General features: G+C 40.3%; 1 protein-coding gene across 4 annotated transcripts in view; it reads left to right on the top strand.

Annotated features, from left to right (window-relative positions):
• Nucleotides 1-18,979, top strand: part of slc37a1 (solute carrier family 37 member 1) — a gene marked incomplete at its 3' end in the record, with an annotated part of 20,561 nt that extends 1,582 nt beyond the window's left edge. For 2 of the 4 annotated variants that reach the window (XM_084362540.1, XM_084362541.1), the window contains exons 2-20: nt 800-1,036; nt 4,635-4,716; nt 5,012-5,147; nt 5,444-5,522; nt 5,913-6,048; nt 6,401-6,477; nt 6,858-7,024; nt 7,291-7,343; nt 7,671-7,748; nt 9,673-9,795; nt 10,988-11,078; nt 11,339-11,401; nt 11,574-11,659; nt 12,050-12,098; nt 13,703-13,776; nt 13,871-13,949; nt 14,556-14,653; nt 15,179-15,243; nt 15,911-18,979. In XM_084362540.1, coding sequence (XP_084218666.1) covers nt 981-1,036; nt 4,635-4,716; nt 5,012-5,147; nt 5,444-5,522; nt 5,913-6,048; nt 6,401-6,477; nt 6,858-7,024; nt 7,291-7,343; nt 7,671-7,748; nt 9,673-9,795; nt 10,988-11,078; nt 11,339-11,401; nt 11,574-11,659; nt 12,050-12,098; nt 13,703-13,776; nt 13,871-13,949; nt 14,556-14,653; nt 15,179-15,243; nt 15,911-15,926 — 1,608 coding nt within the window. In that variant the 5' untranslated portion in view covers nt 800-980. Of the gene's footprint in view, nt 1-799; nt 1,037-4,634; nt 4,717-5,011; nt 5,148-5,443; nt 5,523-5,912; nt 6,049-6,400; nt 6,478-6,857; nt 7,025-7,290; nt 7,344-7,670; nt 7,749-9,672; nt 9,796-10,987; nt 11,079-11,338; nt 11,402-11,573; nt 11,660-12,049; nt 12,099-13,702; nt 13,777-13,870; nt 13,950-14,555; nt 14,654-15,178; nt 15,248-15,910 lie in introns of those variants that run through there. The other 2 variants (XM_084362542.1, XM_084362543.1) reach the window with 2 other exon arrangements.

The raw sequence follows: 18,979 nt of genomic DNA, 5'->3' as shown, positions 1-18,979 counted from the left end.
GATCAGGTGTTTAAATACCACAGTATCCTGGGTTCAGTTGGCTCACTTAAGATAACATATTCAGGTTTATCTATAGAGAATAATACAGGCTCAATTCATCTACGTGAAACCATGGTTTTTACATATGCAAACACATAACCAGGATATATCAGAAACCTCACAATAACCACAAAACTTGTGCAGCTATGTCAGAGTCATTTATGTAAAGTACTTGAGAGGCTGAAACCAGAGAAACTCTCAGATTGACTGATTGATTAATCAGCTAACAGGTTCAGCGCTGTAGTTTCACCAAAATCCATTTGACAACACATTTCCTTTGTTATTAGCGTGTTTTTTGAACGTGACTCTCACCTGTGGACCTCTATAATTTGTAATAATTGTGCAGGCCGTCTGTGATCTTAATCCTGTGTCCACAATGTCAGTAAATTGTAAAGTAAAAATTGGGTCCTAACCACAGAGGTCCTGTGATAACGTCAGTCCCTTGTGAATCGGCATGTCAGTGATTTTGGGTTGTATTTCTTTTTGAACGTCTGTTTTCTGCTCTCAGACAACTGACAATTTATTAAATATGATCGCAGCTTGTGCCGTGAGATCAGTGTTTTAAAATGTGCGTCAGACTTCCTGTCATGCTCTGATGGTCATTCACATACAGCCTCATGTGGGTGCAGCTGAACAGGAAGAACAAAATGTCAAATGAACAGATTACAGCAGCTTAATGGTGATTTTGACCTTTTCATTCTCTAACCTTTTCCCTTTCTCCTCTCTTATCTTTTTTTCCCTATCTCCCTCTGTTATCCAGATTATTCCCTCCAGCTCCGGCTTGTCAGACATGTGTCCTCTCGCTGCCCGTCTCCCAGCAGCCTCCTCTGAGAGGGAGATGAGCCGAGGCAGCGACACCACGTCTGCGTGTACATAAGCCCCCTCTGCGTGAGCTAACATCAGATACCCGTCGCTGTGATTGTCAATATTTACATCCCAACATGGCCACCATTCCTCCTGGGATCCGCCTGCTGGTGTCCTTCGACAGGGACCAATGGTGAGTTTCAATCTGACTGCAGTTTGTGTGTCGTCTCTTTACATTGATTTCTGACTGATAATTTGCCATCAAGGTGTGAATGTTTTTTATAAATTGGACATTACAGTGTAGCTATTAGCACGTACAGATCTTTTTGTTTGCGTGTTCTGAGCAGTAAGGTCAGTTAGTGCATTCACATGACATTATATTTGACTGAATGCAGTGCAGTACAGGAAATACTACATTCTGCAGCGGGTGGTTTGCTGCCCAACACGCCCTGTCACATTCAGGAATTATAAGGAAAACAATTGCTAGTTTCAATCCTGTTACGACATAATTTACTAAGTTAATTCTGGAAATCTGTCAGTTTGCTTAAAGTGTGTTGGTGTGTGTCAGTGAAGTCAATACTAAATGAAGTCAAAGCTGGATTGCACCTGGGGATGAGGCTGCAGCTAAAAATCATCGTCTATAAAGTATGTGTGAGACCCAACAATGTGGAGCCCTGTACGCTCTGAAAATTGGAAATGTTTTCTTCAACTAACAATTATCATTTTCCAAAGTATCTGTCAATTATTTTCTTGATTAATCAGTTAGTTGTTTGGTCTATACTGGCAGAAAATGTTGAAAAATGTCGATCAGTGTTTCGTCCTCAGAGGTCTTGTTTTGTCCACAACCCAAAGATATTCAGTTTTCTGTCACAGAAGAGGAAAGAAACCAGAAAATATCCACATTTAACAAGCTGACATCAGAGAGTTTTTAATTTCTTGTCTAGACATGACTCTAAATGGATGAATCGGTCGGATCAAAGTAGTTGCAGCTCGCAGCCGTACAACTGCTCGAACACTTTTTATCGGGACTGCAGAGAGAGACGCCACCGTTCTGTTCACTTTTTGTCCCCGCCCGAGCATGATATGTTGGCTGTAACCATAACATCATGCCTCAGTCCATTAGAGCCAATTACACTGATGCAATTGTCCCCACAGGGATCAATTAATTATTTCTGAGTCTGATTCTGATACACTTGTGCGTTTTCTTATGCAGAGGAGATTTTCATTTTCACCTAAATGCAGTCGTAGTACGCTTCATGTTATATTTCAGAAGGCTGCCCAGTAATTCCTGTAGCCAGGAAATTCCCCCTCAGTGAGACGCGTGCCTCTCGTGCATGACAAAGCAGCTCTATATGTGAGCCCCGGGGACATATACAGTATCCATTAAAGAAATGAGAGCCGCTCTCGAAGAGCACGATGTTGAATGGTGGCTTTATGTGCAGGATGTTTCTCTGGATTAGTCTCCTCGCTTGGGAAACCATCCATGTCCCATGAGTGCACAGATACCAGTTCTGCTCAGGCTTTTCTGTCTCAGTCGTTCACTTTTCATCAGTGCTTTCAAAGCTTCCTCCACTGTCAGCTGGATCTTTAAGAAGGTCTCCTGTTTCCACCTGAAGCTATCCTGCTCTGAGTCAGATGTCAACTATTCACCTGACAGCTACAGCTGCTAACCTGAAATACCTGATGAGTTGCCATCAGTGAGATTGTCTATAGAGACAGAGCCCTGCCCACCCCAGAGGGGAAAACATCCTGTCTCTCTCCATTGACTGTCTTAAATATCAACAGCTCTGGTTCGATCAAAGAAACAAAAACCTTAATTCACTGAGTTAGATGTGGAAATATTCGAGCCAAAAGCAGAGTTGGTGATTGTTGGGACAGTGAAAAGACAAACCAAGATGGCTTTGATATGCTTTATTTGTTTCTGTTGTGTTTGAATGTAGTTTACAATGACAAAATTACTGTTTTTGTCAATGGAGTCTGGTGGTTTCTGCAACAGCATTATAGGGTTGTTGCTGGTTAAACAAAAAGTATTATTCTTTTATAAAAAGCTCTATTCCTGCCGGAATTGTTTCCAATAAGTTGTCAGACACCGGTCACTTTGATTTTGCAGCCATTGCCATGTGTCGCGGCTGCCGGCTGAGCTGAGGCAATCTACTGGACCAATTCCAAAACTTTATGCACCTTTCAGTCATTTAAACAGCGAAGCAGAGCTGCCACGACATCAGATAGTGACCTCACCAACGGTTATCATGAATATCTTGATATTGCGACAACCCTACACCGAAATATGAAAAGCACTTTCTGTGGCATAAATGTGCTTAATACCTAAATATCATAGTAGTGTTTTTTGGCCAGGAATTTCATAGTACGTTAACTTCACTGTCTTAGAAGACCTTTTGAAAATATCTCTTAAGTTAGCCTCGTGCAGTTTAAACATACAGTGTATTCTGTCAGTGCCGGCTGCTTTAGAGCGGTATTCTGCTCTCTTCTGTTGTTTAGTGTCAGCCTGCTACACTCAGGACACACTAACACACACTAACACACACTGAGTGAGCACACTCACAGCGTGCCGTCCATCCAGCTGTTGCATGAGAATGTGTCCACTTACTCAAACTGCCCTTTGGTCCACCTCCAGTGTCTGCTGCAGGAAAATCAGCCTGATGTCTGTGCTGCAGGACAGCTGATTTCTGTTTGCTCTCCAGCCAGCTGATGATTACCATCCAGCTCCTCATTACCACTGAACACACACACTCATGTACACACACACACACACAGGATTCAGGGGTCAAGTCTTTATTATCGTTGCACAAAACAAGGAAACAGCGAAGTATCTCCCTGAGCTGTGTGGTGCAGAATATAAAATAAAAGATTTTAACTGCTTCACCAGAAAGTCTATCAAAGTCTATTGATGGCAAACCCAAGTTAATTTCACGGCCTGATCCCTGTTTCAGCACAGATAAAGTCAAAAACAATCTAAATAAAGAAACACGACACAAAGATGAGCGTAAAGACGACTGAGAGCAAAAAGCAAACAGAATAATATGCAAGTTAAAGTACACATCCAGTTACAGGATGTCCTGGATGGAGCAAACAATAAAAGGGCGTAACACTGACAAATGTTTGATTTTACATGTTCGCCTTTGTCAGTTATGTTTTAGAGCTCGTAAAATAACTGATCAACCACTTAGATGTCATCTTTTATGTTGAACACCAATAATTTTGATAATTCCAGTAATTAAAAAAATAATTAAACTGCAAATTCTCTGCTGTCAGCTTGTTAAATGTGAATATTTTCTGGTTTCTTTCCTCCTCTATGAAAGTAAACTGAATATATTTGGGACATTTGAGGACAAAACGCTGATCAACATTTTATAGACCAAACAACTAATCGATTAATCAAGAAAATAATCGGCAGATTAATTGACAGTGAAAGGAATCGTTAGTTGCAGTCCTACTTTCTTTTATGATATCGTGCTGTCAGATGTTGAAGAGTACGTCAGACTAGTTCTGGCAGGTCATGACATAGGTTTTATGTATTTGCCTGTTACGTAACATGACCGGTGGAGACATAATGTCAGCTACAGAGACAAATATGTCTGAATACCATCTGCTCTATGTGGATTGCACTAATTGCTGTATTTAAGGCGTGGTGTAATGTTTGTGAAAGATGTGAGCTGTGGTTTAAATCTGGTTGTGAGAAAACATGCTGGTTTGATCGGTTCAGTGGTTCAGACTTTCGTCCTGTCGTCGCTCAGTCCTCACCGCTGCCCTCTTGTGTTTCCTCTCTGCAGGTACAGAGCCCTCACCTTCATCCTCACCTTCCTGCTCTACACCAGCTTCCACCTGTCCAGGAAACCAATCAGCATCGTCAAGGTAACACGCTCATTGTTATAGTTTACTCTAAACCTAAAAATGCATTTCAAAGACAACAAAAACTAAAATTAGAAGAGGTTATTAATCTAATTATCTGAGAACCAGAGTAAACATTAACTTTATATTGATTTAAATGAGCTGCCAGTTTTAGCAGAACTCAAGTATTCAGGAAGCTCCCGGTTCCAAATATCAGCCCTGAAAAAACATCAGTCGATCAGTAACTTAGATCTTTGGTAAATGTTTTCCACCTCACACTGTGTTCCTGTTTACATCTGTTGTTGTTTTTTTCTTTCAGAGCGAGCTCCACAAGAACTGCTCATCTGTCAGTGAACTCGCCACCATTGGCGCCAGCAGCGGCGCCGGCAGCGGCCAGCAGCCCTCGCTGTCGACAGTCCATCTCACAGACATGGACTGTAGCTGGAAGCCTTTTGGTTTGTATCTTCTTCATTCTTAACATTTCAAGGTTTTTTGGGGAGATTTCAAAGATTATTATCAGATTATTGAGTCAAAATTATACTTTTGTTTTGACCTGTCAGGATATCTTCTGTTGTCAGATGATATTTTGTCCCAGAAAAATGTATGATAAATTATATTATCGTCATTTTTAAGATAATTTTATACCACCGATATGATTTACCATATAAATAGCATAGTGATGCTTGTAAACTCTTCAAAACAGCTGAAAATTTCCTTTCCTAAAACAAACGTCTCTTCTTTATATTCTCAGATAAAAGGAACTACAAACAGCTGCTGGGAGCCATGGACTACTCCTTCCTCTGTGCCTACGCAGTGGGAATGTACCTCAGGTAAGACCACAAGAAGAGGAGGGCGGTAGGCGGAGTAAATTTAGTTATGAATGTAAAAAAAAAAAAGGACATAGATACAATAAACTCTCAAAAAATAAGAGGTTTCTTTATGAGAAAATCAGTGAAATCTGTCAACAAGTCACTCGCTTTGAGGGAAGTACATCTGAACACCTCATATAGTATTTACTTTTCTTTTTTTTGTGCCGACATGTTGTGTTAGTGTCAATAATCCCTTTAAAAACTGCTGGACTCCGGTCGTCCCTGTAAACTAATGACTCGTCCTGTGGTTTTACATAATCTTCTCTGTTAACAAACAAAGCTCACATCGGGAGCTTTTAACAACCTTATTGATGAGACTTAAGTCTTCATGGTTATTGTGCTCCAACGCAGCGGCATCATCGGAGAGCGCCTTCCCATCCGACTGTACCTGACGGTGGGCATGCTGACCAGCGGTCTGTTCACCTGCTTGTTCGGACTGGGCTACGTCTACAACATCCACAGCCTGGGCTTCTATATATTTGTCCAGGTGAGACTCAGCATTATGTATGTATTATTAGATGATGAGGATTAATGCATCAACTCTTGGTGCTTGAACTAGTCGTAGCACCCTCATGAAGATGGACCGTGAAAGTGTACGTACAGCAGTGGTGGAAAGTAACTTTCCACTCCAGTAAATACAGTACTTTTTACTCCATTACATTTATTTGATAACGACAAAGATGAATGATTAAATAGCCCTTGTGCCACTCTGTGTAATCTGCAGTAATCCATCCAGCCACAGCTTTAGGTTGGTACTTAAAGAAATAGATTAAATAATATTAATAACTAACGTTGTGCAAAATGAATACTGTCCTCATTCTTTCTCTTGGTGATTTCAGGTGGCTAATGGTTTGGTCCAGACCACTGGCTGGCCCAGTGTAGTGACCTGCATCAGCAACTGGTTTGGAAAAGGAAGGTACGGTCTGATTACTGGCTTCTGTATGATGAAAACAGTTCAGGAACAGTTTGTGGTTTTGGATGATTTTAAGGAAAATGTTTCTAGTAGATTCCTTATTAATGTTTTATTATTGTAACTGAATAAGACAGAAAGTTATCGTACTGTAAGAAGTTTGAAAATATCCTGTGTAATTTCTGCTACACCTCACAGATCTGCTCCGTAAATCATGCAACATCTGATCGAGTGTGTTTGTGATGGATGAATCAGATCAAATTGGAAAATGCGTGTATAAAAACAGGAAAAACTAATGTGAAATGTTACGTTTGAGGATGCGGTTGAATGTAAATACATGTAATATAAGTCTTGTGGGTCACTGACACTATGATGTTTCCCGTCAGGCGTGGGCTCATCATGGGGCTGTGGAACTCACACACCTCAGTGGGAAACATCCTGGGCTCTCTGATCGCCGGATACTGGGTCTCCTCCAACTGGGGTATGTCCTTCATCGTTCCGGGGCTCATCATCGCAGCCATGGGCGTCGTCTGCTTCCTCTTCCTCATCGAGCGTGAGTGCAGCCTCCTCATCGGCTTATAAACTACAATATAACATGTTCATTTCTTTCTCTATTTTCTCCTTCTTGTGCAGTTAATAAACATTCTTAAAGTGTGAATATAAATGTGATTAATTATTTTCTTCGTCAGTAAAGTGCAAACTCCCACATGTTTTAATTACATAAAGAAAGTAATTAGCTTCCTTCTGTGGCAGTTTGACTTCACAGCTGTTGATGGAGGAGTTTCATATTAATCTTATTTCATCTTTTTTCCTCTCCAGATCCAAATGACCTGAAAACCATGTACGCTCAAAATGCTTCACCAGGCAAAAGTGTGAGTTTTTCTGTATATCATTTTTTAATAGTGAATTCAAACGCAGTCAGTCTTCTGTATTTACAGGAAATAATCAATAGATGTATGTGCAAAATATGAACCTTCAAACTAATGACACATATCTTAGTAAGCTGTTTTTAAAGATTTGAGCATTGACCACTGAGTCACAGTATATTGAAGTCAAAGTATTGAGAGATGGACCCACACACTGTTGATTTTCATGGGATTTGCTGACAGTGATAAATACATATAATTATTATCCTTAAATGCCTAAAAAGAAGAATTAAACCAGGTGTGAATAATAATGTGATGTATTGTTTCTTTTAGCAGGTTCAAAACAAGAGTTGGAATGGTGTGAATGGACACACTGAGATGTATCTGCAGTACAAGGAAGGCAAAACCCAGGTGTGTGTCCATGTGTGCATATGTTACATACACTTTAAAGAATTATGACTTTAAAACCCCTGAAAACTGGGATCTGATGTGTTTTCAGTGGCTTAACAGGAAAAAAAGTTTTGATGTCAGTCAAAAAATGATCTAATTGCACTGATGATCAACATTCACCAGCAGATGTCCAACACTTCAATGAGTTGCACTTTAAAGAGAAAGTTTTTCTCTCACCTGTAGCTTATTTATCATCTAGATTGTTTAGTTGTTACCTTGTGAGGATCTTTGTGATCTGTTGAATTCATCCTGCCAGGATTCAAGGTCTGCACCTGTGGCAGAACACACAGGTGAACCAATCGGCTTCCTCTGAGGAACTGCAGGCAGCTACAGGTGTGGTTTAGATGTGTAGACCAGTGAGAGAAGCCCCTCCAGAGGTTAGCGTAGCTGCTATCAGTTCTATCAGAGAGTTTATTTTATTGAAAGAAGAGCAAAGAACGACTCTGAAGGCTTTTCTCGATGGACAAGATGTTTCTACCCCCCTCTCGACTGACGTCAGTCACCAGCTGGTTCCACTAGTGGTAGCGCTCCCCAACTGTTGATCTGATTGGTTGACATTAGCCAGTGATCGATGTTGATAGACAGATGTTTTGTCCAATCACCGGCCAATCATTGCCAAGCGCCAGCCCGTTTGCAAACAGGTTTTAGCGGTGCCCTTCTGTGTAACTAAGCATCTGGTGCGTCATGTTAGTTTTGGTGTGAGTTGCAGAGTAGAGGTGTCTGCTTTCTCTCAAAAAAAACACACATTTGAAGACCTCAACAGAAATGTGTCTTTCCACAAAAATCATGGCCCAGTTACTCAAGATAATCCACAGACCTTGTTGTGAACATTTTCAGAAGGAAGCGAGCATCTACTCATCGACAAGAAGCAAGCTAACTGAGCTAGATAATGTTACATCGCAGCTGAGCAGGACGTCATGAATGTTTACATCCCACACTGTCAGCCTGAGCCTCTTGTCCATGAGTAGACGCGTGTATTCTTCTGTGCAGTTATACGGTTGAAAGAAAATAGTTCCTACATTCTGGGAAGAGACGTTGCTGTTGAGTTTATCAAATATATTCAGGTCAGCCAACGTCTCTACAGCAGATATCTACAAAACGCTGCAACTCACAATGAAACAATCAAGATGGATGAATAGCGCTAAAGGTAATGACATATATTTTTGATTTGATTTTAACGTGTCATTGTAATCCATTCAGGAGTGCTACTATTATGAAGGTAGTGTTCAGAACAGGAAGGTCAGTAGCTTCAGTACTTTCAGGTGGTTCACAGCGGCTTCAGCAGCAGTCAGATGTTGTGGGATACTTGATGAAAAATCATTCTCAGGCTGAATCCAGAGGTCTTCCTCAGGGGCAGAACACTAAAACATATCAGAGCCTCTTTATGCTCCCTCACACACGCCTGGATGTTTGGATTCAGCCTCAGGATTCTTAAACCTTTTTGAAATAATGGCTGGGTCGAGTTCACCTCCTGCAATTGTTTCTCTCCTTTAATGCTTCAGTTTTTACGGTGAACTCTGCCCGACTGTTACATCAAATTGGTTTAAAAAGTCCAGGATTAATGCTTTTGTTTTGCCTCGAATGTGTTGGTGTTTAACAGCCTTCTCTTGCAGAATAAAAGGGTGATGTTGCACTTGTATCTGGTTCTTAATTCCTCTTCACAGTCTGGATAATTCTGCCCCGATCTCTCCTTGATTGTCACATAAGTCATCATTCAAATTATCAAATGATCTTGAAGTTCCTGCATGAGCTCAACTGATGAAAATGACTTGAAATATAAAGAAACATACTGTGAATGATCGTCTGTTGACTTCCAGTCATTGTTCCTGTAGTCGGCTGACAGAAACACCTGCAGCGTCTCATCTCATCTCCTCCTCTCCTGCAGAGTTACGACACAGAGCTGTTGTTGCCCAGAGAGAGTGTGTGTGTCCCTGTGCAGCCGGTCGTGGTGGTGAAGAGGGAGTCAGAGCCGTCGCCCATCAGCTTCATGGGAGCTCTGCATATACCAGTCAGTCTCTCACACACAAGCAACAAGCCATCCTCGAGGGGAACGAGTTCCCCAGGACACAGTTTGACTTTGACTCTGCTAACATAAACAAAGTAGAAGAGTATGACAGGACAGTTTGTTTATTCAGTCATCAAAATCGATAAGTAAATAATAATAATGATAATAAGCAGCTTTAAATTTGTACAAAGACTGAAGTCGATAGTCATGTTTAATCTCTTTTTAAGTAAAAGAATCAGAACAAGAACACAGGATGTCAAAGAAGTGAAGCCACAAACATTCTTGCATATAAAAAATGTTGACTCCTGTTTCAGGGATAATTGAAATGTTCGCCTGCACTTCAGCTCATAAAGAAACGTCTTTACCTGCCACCATTTTCTCATGAATGCCTGAGAGGAGAAGGAAGCATGATGGTGTAATATTTAGCTACCTCTGTCATCAACTCCAGAAAAAAAAAACATGTGTTTAATTATTTTTCACCACTTGACCCGAGCAAGCAGACAGTCCTCATTGTTGAGCCCTGACCACAGACATGCTGTTACATTAATCATTCAGCAACTGATATTTTTTAGTTTTTGACAACTTGGATCTCATATTCATAGTTTTGGGCTTTGGTTCGATCAGACATGAGAAATTACCAACCAAGATAATTCCCAAGATCTTTGAGGATGGCTTAGAGACTGATGGGAGACAAATCTCCAGGCTTGACCCACCATACCTTCTGTAGTTGTGTTCACGCAGTTTTCTTGTTTAATGAGGGATTGTTAGCAACAATTAAGCTGCGCACATCTTCAGTTATACCTCAAATAAAGTGGTTTGGATAATCTGGTAAAATTGTTCTCCAAACCAGTCAGAATTATGTCCAAAACTGCAGAAACAAGATTTAAGTTTGAATAAGAACCTGTCTCTTTCTGCCTCTAGTCTGACTTTCAGTTCAGAACTTTTAAAGCTTTTCAGCCTCGATTAACGTAAATTATTCAATAACAAACACAGAATAGCTTCACAAAAATATCAGCAGCAGCTTCATCACAGAAGAACCAGTACAGGTGCATGTGTCTGTGTATCGGACTGGGTCCGTTAGTTCAAGCAGTAATCATTTCTCTGGGCAGTAAAACCAGACGGGTATCGTTCAGTCACAATAAATCTTCCACACCAATAACCAGTCACCTTTTTGCTGTGCTGTGTGTGTCTTCAGGGTGTGATCGAGTTCTCGCTGTGTCTGCTGTTCGCTAAACTGGTCAGCTACACCTTCCTCTTCTGGCTGCCGCTCTACATCACCAAAGCAGGTGAGGACCAAAACACAACTACAGCCATCAACGTCATTATTGTCCTTTTATTTTAAAAGGCTGCATGTCTGACAGTTGAACTCTGGGTATTTTTTTTACACAGCGTTGTAACATTATCTGCTGCGTGACTGATCAGTGAGCTGATTCAGAGGCTGTTGTCTGTTTGTGTTTGTCTCAGTAAAGAGCAGTTTTATTACCAACACAAAAGCTGTGCCAAGAAGAATAACAGGTGTGTGTTTGTGCGTGTTTGTGTGTCTCAGCTCACCTCGATGCCAAGAAAGCTGGAGATCTCTCCACCCTGTTTGATGTGGGAGGAATCGTGGGTAGGTGCTTTTGTTCACACTTTAGTTTTATCTTGCTCTTATCTCTTATTGTGTGTGTGTGTGTGTGTGTGTGTGTGTGTGTCTGTGTGTGCGCGCGCGGCACTTTTCTTCACACATTCCTTACATACTTACTTTTGTGCATTTTGTGTGTGTGTGTGTGTGTGTTGTACAGGGGGAATCTTGGCAGGTGTGATCTCTGATAAACTGGGGAAGAGAGCCACCACCTGTGCGGTCATGTTGCTGCTGGCTGCTCCCACAGTGAGTTTCACATGTGACACTTTATTCTGCAGGTACATGAAGTCTGTGCATGTTTCAGATCAGGACGTTCAGAACAACACTTGACTGTTGGGAGGAGGTCTGTCCGGTCAAACAAGCATAAAAGTGACTGATAAAAAGATCAACTTTGAGCCCAAAGTGCTGACACCAGGCCTCTGTTTGCATCCAGCGCCCCCTGCTGAAGAAACGGATCACTGCGTCTTTTCTTTATGATAATTCAGTGTTGACACTTTAGACCCAGATATCCTCTTGTCACTTGCTCGTATGTCTGCTTGTAACATCAGGCTGCTGCTAACGTCTTTGGACGTGTGTTTACTGAGTGAATGTTGTCTGGAAACTTTCTGACCGTCATGTTTTGCCTCCGTCCTGCAGCTGTACGGCTTCTCCATGATCAGTGAGTTCGGTTTGGGGCCGACCATCGGTGAGTCTCCTACTCAGAGCTGATGTTTAGTGATCCCATGACTTCCTCATTATCTTTTTTTACATCATCACACTTCCTCATAATTATATCACCATTACATTATTAAACTTTTAATGCCTTCATAACAGCGATGGTCGTGACTGGAGGCGTTATGATTCAGGTTGAGAAAGCAATATCTCAGAAACTGCTTGATAAAGTAATTAATGATAAAGTTCTCAAACGGGCTTGACTAACATAGAAGACTCCACGTGAGCATCTAAGATCCTGTTTTGCAATTTGATTAATTTGGAACAGTTTTATTTTTATATTTGTTTCAACTCAGAATGTAAAACTGACAGAAGGCTTTGCTGTCCTCTGTCCAGACAACAAAACATTTCTCAGAGCTGGTTTGTTTAAATCTGCAGAGCACCATGATTGATTTGAATTGAAGTATTTTATTATTCATTACAATTAATTTAAAGGGCCTTTTAGAGAAGGTTTGTAAGTGTTATTCTGTCCACACTACATGAAAGAGATGAAATCATTCAGCTCATGACATTGACCACATCCACAATCTATCATTATGTCATTGCATCTTTAATTCCTTTAATATGTCACCCCTCTGCAGAAAGCTGTAACAGAACATAATTTTTGGTTGTTTAGTCTGTTTTAATGTGATGAGGTGAAATAATCTTAATGTCCTGTGTATAAGTATGTAGTTTAGCCCCGCTGCAAGGTGCTAGAACATTTGAAATGAACTTGAAATGCTTAAAGGGCTCGAATTTGACTATTTAAAAGATGTTGGAGCACACGTTGGTTATTCTTGAGACATTTCGAAGATGTTTTCTACTCGGCATGATCCAATATCGCCCTTTTGGTTTATGTTGCCCCAGGACCATCACTGCAACTGACCCATAATGTTTTTGTGGTGTCATATCACACACGGGAGAAGTTATTCCTTCAAACACGTGGTTAATGTATAGAAAAGGTCTAATTTAACACAAACTATATTTTCCTGAACCTCACCGAGTGTTTTTGTTCCTGAACTGAATCGAAGTGTGACAGAAAACTGAAAAGAAACAGAAAATAATAAGTGAATAATGAATCAACAGTAACACATCATGTCCCAAACAGAAAAGGAACCACAGTGTCATTGGTGAGAGTCCTGAACTTCACCCATTCAGCCACAACAGCTCGCTCAGTGGACTTCCTGCTCAGTTGCAGTGATGTTCCAGGATACGGTGATATCAGAATGACCTACACAAAAAACAACACAAACCTTTCTCAAATGTAGGCATGTGCTCTGAAGTGTATTAAGCACTCTTTATGTTCGGTGCCGATGCCACGGCTCGCCTGATTCATTCACACTGAGCTCGTGATGGTCACAGCTGCAGCTCATTATCCTCCCTGTACGCTCGAGGGACTCTGTTCATGTCATTATGTGACACAGCGTGAAGAAGAGCTGCAGCTGCTGAGCAACGATGTCCTATCATTACCATCACACGCATTGTCATCGGGGTAGTGTGTCTGTTAGACGCTGTACTGCCTGCAGAGTTTAATCCACAATGAAGTCCTGATAACGTTCTCAAAGAAACCTCAGGAGTGACTCACCTGTCTGTTCACAGGTATGCTGCTGGTGTGTGGAGGCCTCGTCAACGGGCCGTACTCCCTCATCACCACCGCAGTCTCTGCTGATCTGGTGAGCAGGTTTAACTCTGATTCTAGTCTCTGAATTCATCCAGGATTACTGACTCAATCTGAACCTTCCTCTCTCTTCTGACCTTTGACCTCAGGGGACCCACAAGAGCCTGAAAGGAAACGCCAGAGCGTTGTCCACAGTCACCGCCATCATCGACGGGACGGGATCTGTAGGTCAGTATCACAGACATTCAGGTGTCTGTACTGTAAGTTAGAGCACTGTTTAAAACTCAGAATGCAATCATTCGCAAATCTTGCACTACATTAAAATCAAATAAAAAACAAATGTTCACAATTAAAATCTAAAATATTAAAACAATAAACATCAAAATAATTAAAGCTAATTTAAAAAAGCAGCCAAATTAGATAAAATCAGAATATGATTCCAACAAAAGTGCGTTTTTAAAAAACTATTTGAAAGAGACACTTACTTTTAATGTCACTTCCTCTGCTGTCGGCGGCTCTCAGCTCCTACTTTAGACATCAATCTTTAAAAACGGCTTTTAAATATGAAATTATATTTTCATAAAATACTTTTTTTGTAGCTTTTATCAAAGAACTTATTTTGGGGACTATTTTCAGCGCTGGATTAATCCACATTGTGTGTGTGAGTCAAAACAGGAGGAAGAAGATAAATCAGGCTTCTATAAACACAATACGTGTCAGAAGAATAACTTCTGGTTATTATCAATTCATTTCCAAATGATTTCCCATGAAATGTGAGACTCACTCTGATCTCTGATTGATGATGAATAATCCCGGTTGTGTTTGTATCATCAGGTGCAGCACTGGGCCCCCTGCTGGCTGGTCTGTTGTCTGCAGGAGGCTGGGATCAGGTCTTCTACATGCTGATGACCGCTGACTTCTTGGCTCTGCTGGTGAGCACGTTTATTGATTGATTAATTGATTTTAATTGGACAATTTCATTTTAAGAACACCAGCTCTGCCGGGGCGGGGAGTGATTAGATTAAAAGGAAAAGTCAGGACAAAACAATAAAATAAAAAAGACTTTAAAAACCATCAACAGCAGAGGAGTTATCACCAATAATAGGAGTAGATGTATATGAGTTGCTGTGCTTTGTCATGATGATAAACCCACAGTGAATTATCTTTATTATTAACTCTGCAGCTCAGCTTTACAGAGATTTTTAGCCTTTTTTAGCTCCAAAGCTAGCAGCTAAAGAGGAAGTTGGTGGAGACTAAAATGGAGCTAAAAGAGAGTCAATACAGACACAAACCGGACTCTGAATTAATGTTAACAATTAAATTATATTATAATATTTCAGATGTTGTGTTTTCAGCTTGTTTTAACTGAAGTTTTGATATCATGACAGTTGTTGAAACTAAAACCTGTATTAGAATAAATAAGTGAACTTTTTTGTGATGTGTGTTCGTTTGTGCAGCTTTTGCTTCGACTCGTGACGAAGGAGCTGACCTCGAATAAATCCCATCCCATCTCGGCTGTCGAGTAAGTCCTGATGTTCTCCTTCTCATCATTTTGCCTCTTCTATGTCCTGTTTCTGTTTCATCTAAGTGAGTGAACGAGCTCCGTCTGCCGGCTAACTTCTGTCAAAGTAAATGATTTGTTCAGTCACAGCCTGGTGTCCAGAATATAAAACCACAGATCATAAACATTAAACAGTAAAATGTGCCAGGACAGTTTGAACTAAATGAAACTGTTCCAGGTTAATGAGTATAAACTTCTGGCACTGACGCAGAGTTGCACCATTACTGACCTACAATTTAAAGTCTTTTTTTAGCTCACAACGTCAGCCAGATGTTTGGAGGAAATTCAGCTTATCGCTCTTTTCTGCTGCCAAATGACACAAGCATGAAACTTTATGATAACGTTTTATCAGTGATACGGGCAACAGTTCAGTGCGCTTCATTTGAAATGTGCATGTGGAGGTGAAGCTCTGGATGTTGTGATTTAAAGTCCTTTAGATTATTTAAAGTGATTTAAACCTGAAGATTTTGTGTGTAGCCTTCACAGCACACGCTGCCATGTCAGTTTAAATATAGACAATATATCATCCATTCAGTCACAGACGAGCTCAAATACTCTTTTCGCTCTTGATTGTAAAACTTAATGACACCAACTTATCAGTCTGATGTTAATGTTTGTCTCCTCACAGGTTGAAGGAGCACTGAGCACTTTGATCACACAGCAGCACCGAGGGCATCAAACCACTTCAGTCTGAGTCTCAACTGAACTCTGATGGTAGCTGGACGGTCCTGGACGTGAGATATTAAACACACACATGAACACACACTCTGCTGTGTGTAGTGTAGCTACAGTAGTTCACTGTAAACAAGACTGTGGATTCGTCTCTCTGATCAGCTTCCTGGTCCACGTTGAGCTGCTCCGTCTCCTCAAAGGATCGTCAACACTAGCCTTCTCTGACATGTATATAAGGTCTTTACTTCAAGTACAAGTGGTGGTTATTTATTGTGGATAGAAATCTTTGAAACAGCAACTTCCAGACTCCTCTTCTTCTCATCGACCCAACCAGAACATGTCTGACTCAAACAGCCGAGTTTGTATCTAAAATTATACCCGAGGGACCATTTTTTATAAACTACCATTATACCTAAACTCATCCTTCCAGTGGGACCACGGTTTACTCTAATCAAAAAAATTGCATTTCTTGTGATTTGGATTTTGCACTTTGATACTGTTTCCATTAATAGATCTTTGCTCACTGACGGCCAATCAGAGCTTCCAGGAGGGACTAATATTTATAACGTGGTCCTCAGAAGTGGATTCGACTCGTAACGACTCCTAATTCCTAAATTAATGTATTTTTCTTCGATTGTTATCATAAAAGTGAACTTCTCTTAGAGTCACTGACTTCAGGGCTCGCTCCCAAACAGAGGATTGTTTACTGAATGATGAAGTGAAACACAATGTCAGTTCAAACACATCCTCATACCCACGGACTAATCAAAACGACATATATCAGCGTACGTTCACAGTTATGTTAGGTTTAGGAAAACTTGGTTTGGGTTAAAATAAGTACGTATCTTCTGTCACGTCAGTTACAAATGTACACAACGTAACTTCTCTACGTTAGTAAGTTAAATAACTTGCCGTTAACTTTCACACTGGACATGAGCAGCAGTGCTTGTTTAACCCGAACTAACCTCCTCCTCTACTGCTGTAATCATTACTACAGCCACTAGAGGTCGCCACCTAACAAGAAATGTAAATGTGAGTCGTAAAAAGCTGCTTTCACTAGCCGGTTTTGTTTGGTGGGATCCATCACATTTCAATTTAGTGTTAAAGTTTACTTGTTAGCTTTTTAGCTAGTAGCTACCAAGCTGCTGAATCCCTGTGGACTCAATTTAACATCTAAAGGTGTAATTCTGTGTCAGAATAAGGTTCACTTTCACCCCACACAGTCTAAAAAGTTTAAAAATGAATCCTCTGTGGCTCCTTTCACAGATAAAGCTCAGGACGGCCTTTAAAGGTCCCTGTGGAGTCTCAGCAGCACAAACAGAGAAGAAGAAGACGACAGCGAGCTCATAAACACTTTATATAAATACTTCATGAGGAAGGAAATCAACACTTGTGTTTGACCTCAAGGACACACACACTGTTCTGGAGAACAAAACTCAATGTAAATAAAACTGTTGTTTATTTACTAGAAACTCCACAGGGAGCCGTTAAAGGGTCATTCCACCCAAATTATGAAAAACTTCTCTCTTCTAGTGTAGAGTGTCGCATCAGATCATTTTGGTTTTACTCGTCCAGGTTTTTAGATTTTTAGATGTCAGTCTTTCACATTTCTGCCTCCACCTCTGAGAACAATGAAGTGAATTTGAATGTAGTTTGTGCTGCTGACACAACATCTGTCCAGGAACAGTTAGTTTAGATGGATGATAGGTGAGGTTGGAAACAGAATCAGTTAAATAAATAATAACAAAGGGGAGAGGAAGTATAAGGTAGCAGAAAAAGAAAATATTCAAGTAAAGTTCCTCAAAATTGTACTTATGAACTTGAATATAAATTTCAGTTTTTCAGTTATTTCTGATGTTTTGACTGAAAAGTCGCATCAGTCGACTTCTACTGTTGACAGCTTGTTCTGAGGATTATCCAAAATAACAGGAACACTGTTTGTTTCTGTGTGACGTCTTTTTATGACATTTTTAAATATTTTAATTCTTACAAAAAATCCCATGTCTGTCGAGATGAGGTGAAAGCAGAGATCTCCACCTGCACAAACACGACCAAAACTGTCTACGTAGACGAGACGGATAAATAACCACTATGAAAAAAATATATATTTATGTGAACTGACCCTTTAATCTTAAAGGAAACACTCGTAGCTTCCTGTGTTTCACCCTGCCAGCTGGTACGTGGTGCCTTTCAATGTCTCATGACTGATTGTTTCTCTTTCTACTATTTATATTAAGTTGCTCAAATGTTAAATAATTCCCGTAAAACATAAAAATGCGGCGGATGTTTTGTGTGTGGATCGTTCACTCTGACACCGCTACGCCTCCTCTGCTGAGTGGAAGTTGCTGTTTCGGCGTCACCTTGCGTTGCCTTACTGAACCAAAGAGATTGTGGGATCATGTTGTAATTTAAATAACACACTACTTATTTAAGTTATTCCGTTTGTATTTTGTGGTGGTTTCTGATTCTGTTTTTTCTAAATTTTGTTATAAAATGAAGGCACCAAAGTTGTATTTTTATATAAAACCTTCAGATGATGATGTCTGTTCTTCTGTTTGGGGAAATATTATGAATGTAAAGTTATATTTTGCAGTGCAATGTTGATGAGTTCGGTTAGTGTTTAATATAGCTGGTTAAAGTGATTAAATACGTTTGTTGAAACTTCCATAATCCGATTTTGTTAGCAAAAAAAATCATTTAGTTAAATGTGGTAAAATTAAGGCACAGAAAGCTCGTTAGTGATTGTTTCTTCATATTTATGATGATATTGTGTTAATTTATTGGCTGTAAACATCATCGGAGTGAAATCCACAGAGCAGACTCCTGGTCCTGTTCTACAAATGTAAATGTTGAACTCTGGGGTCGTTCCCTGTCGTGGCGGTAGCATCGAGACGGCGCTCTGGCACATGTTGTGTATATTTATTACAGTGGTCGGCCTTGTACTTGAAACATTGTGTGCCTTGTTTGTTGTTTGTCTTTTTTGCTGGGAAGTTGATTTTGTAAAAAATAAAAACATCAAAATGTT

This window comes from Pagrus pagrus (assembly GCF_965226575.1).
Source record: "Pagrus pagrus genome assembly, chromosome: 9".
Taxonomy (NCBI): Eukaryota; Metazoa; Chordata; class Actinopteri; order Spariformes; family Sparidae; genus Pagrus; species Pagrus pagrus.
Note: the sequence above shows the minus strand (reverse complement) of the source record. Positions and strands in the feature narration are given on the sequence as shown.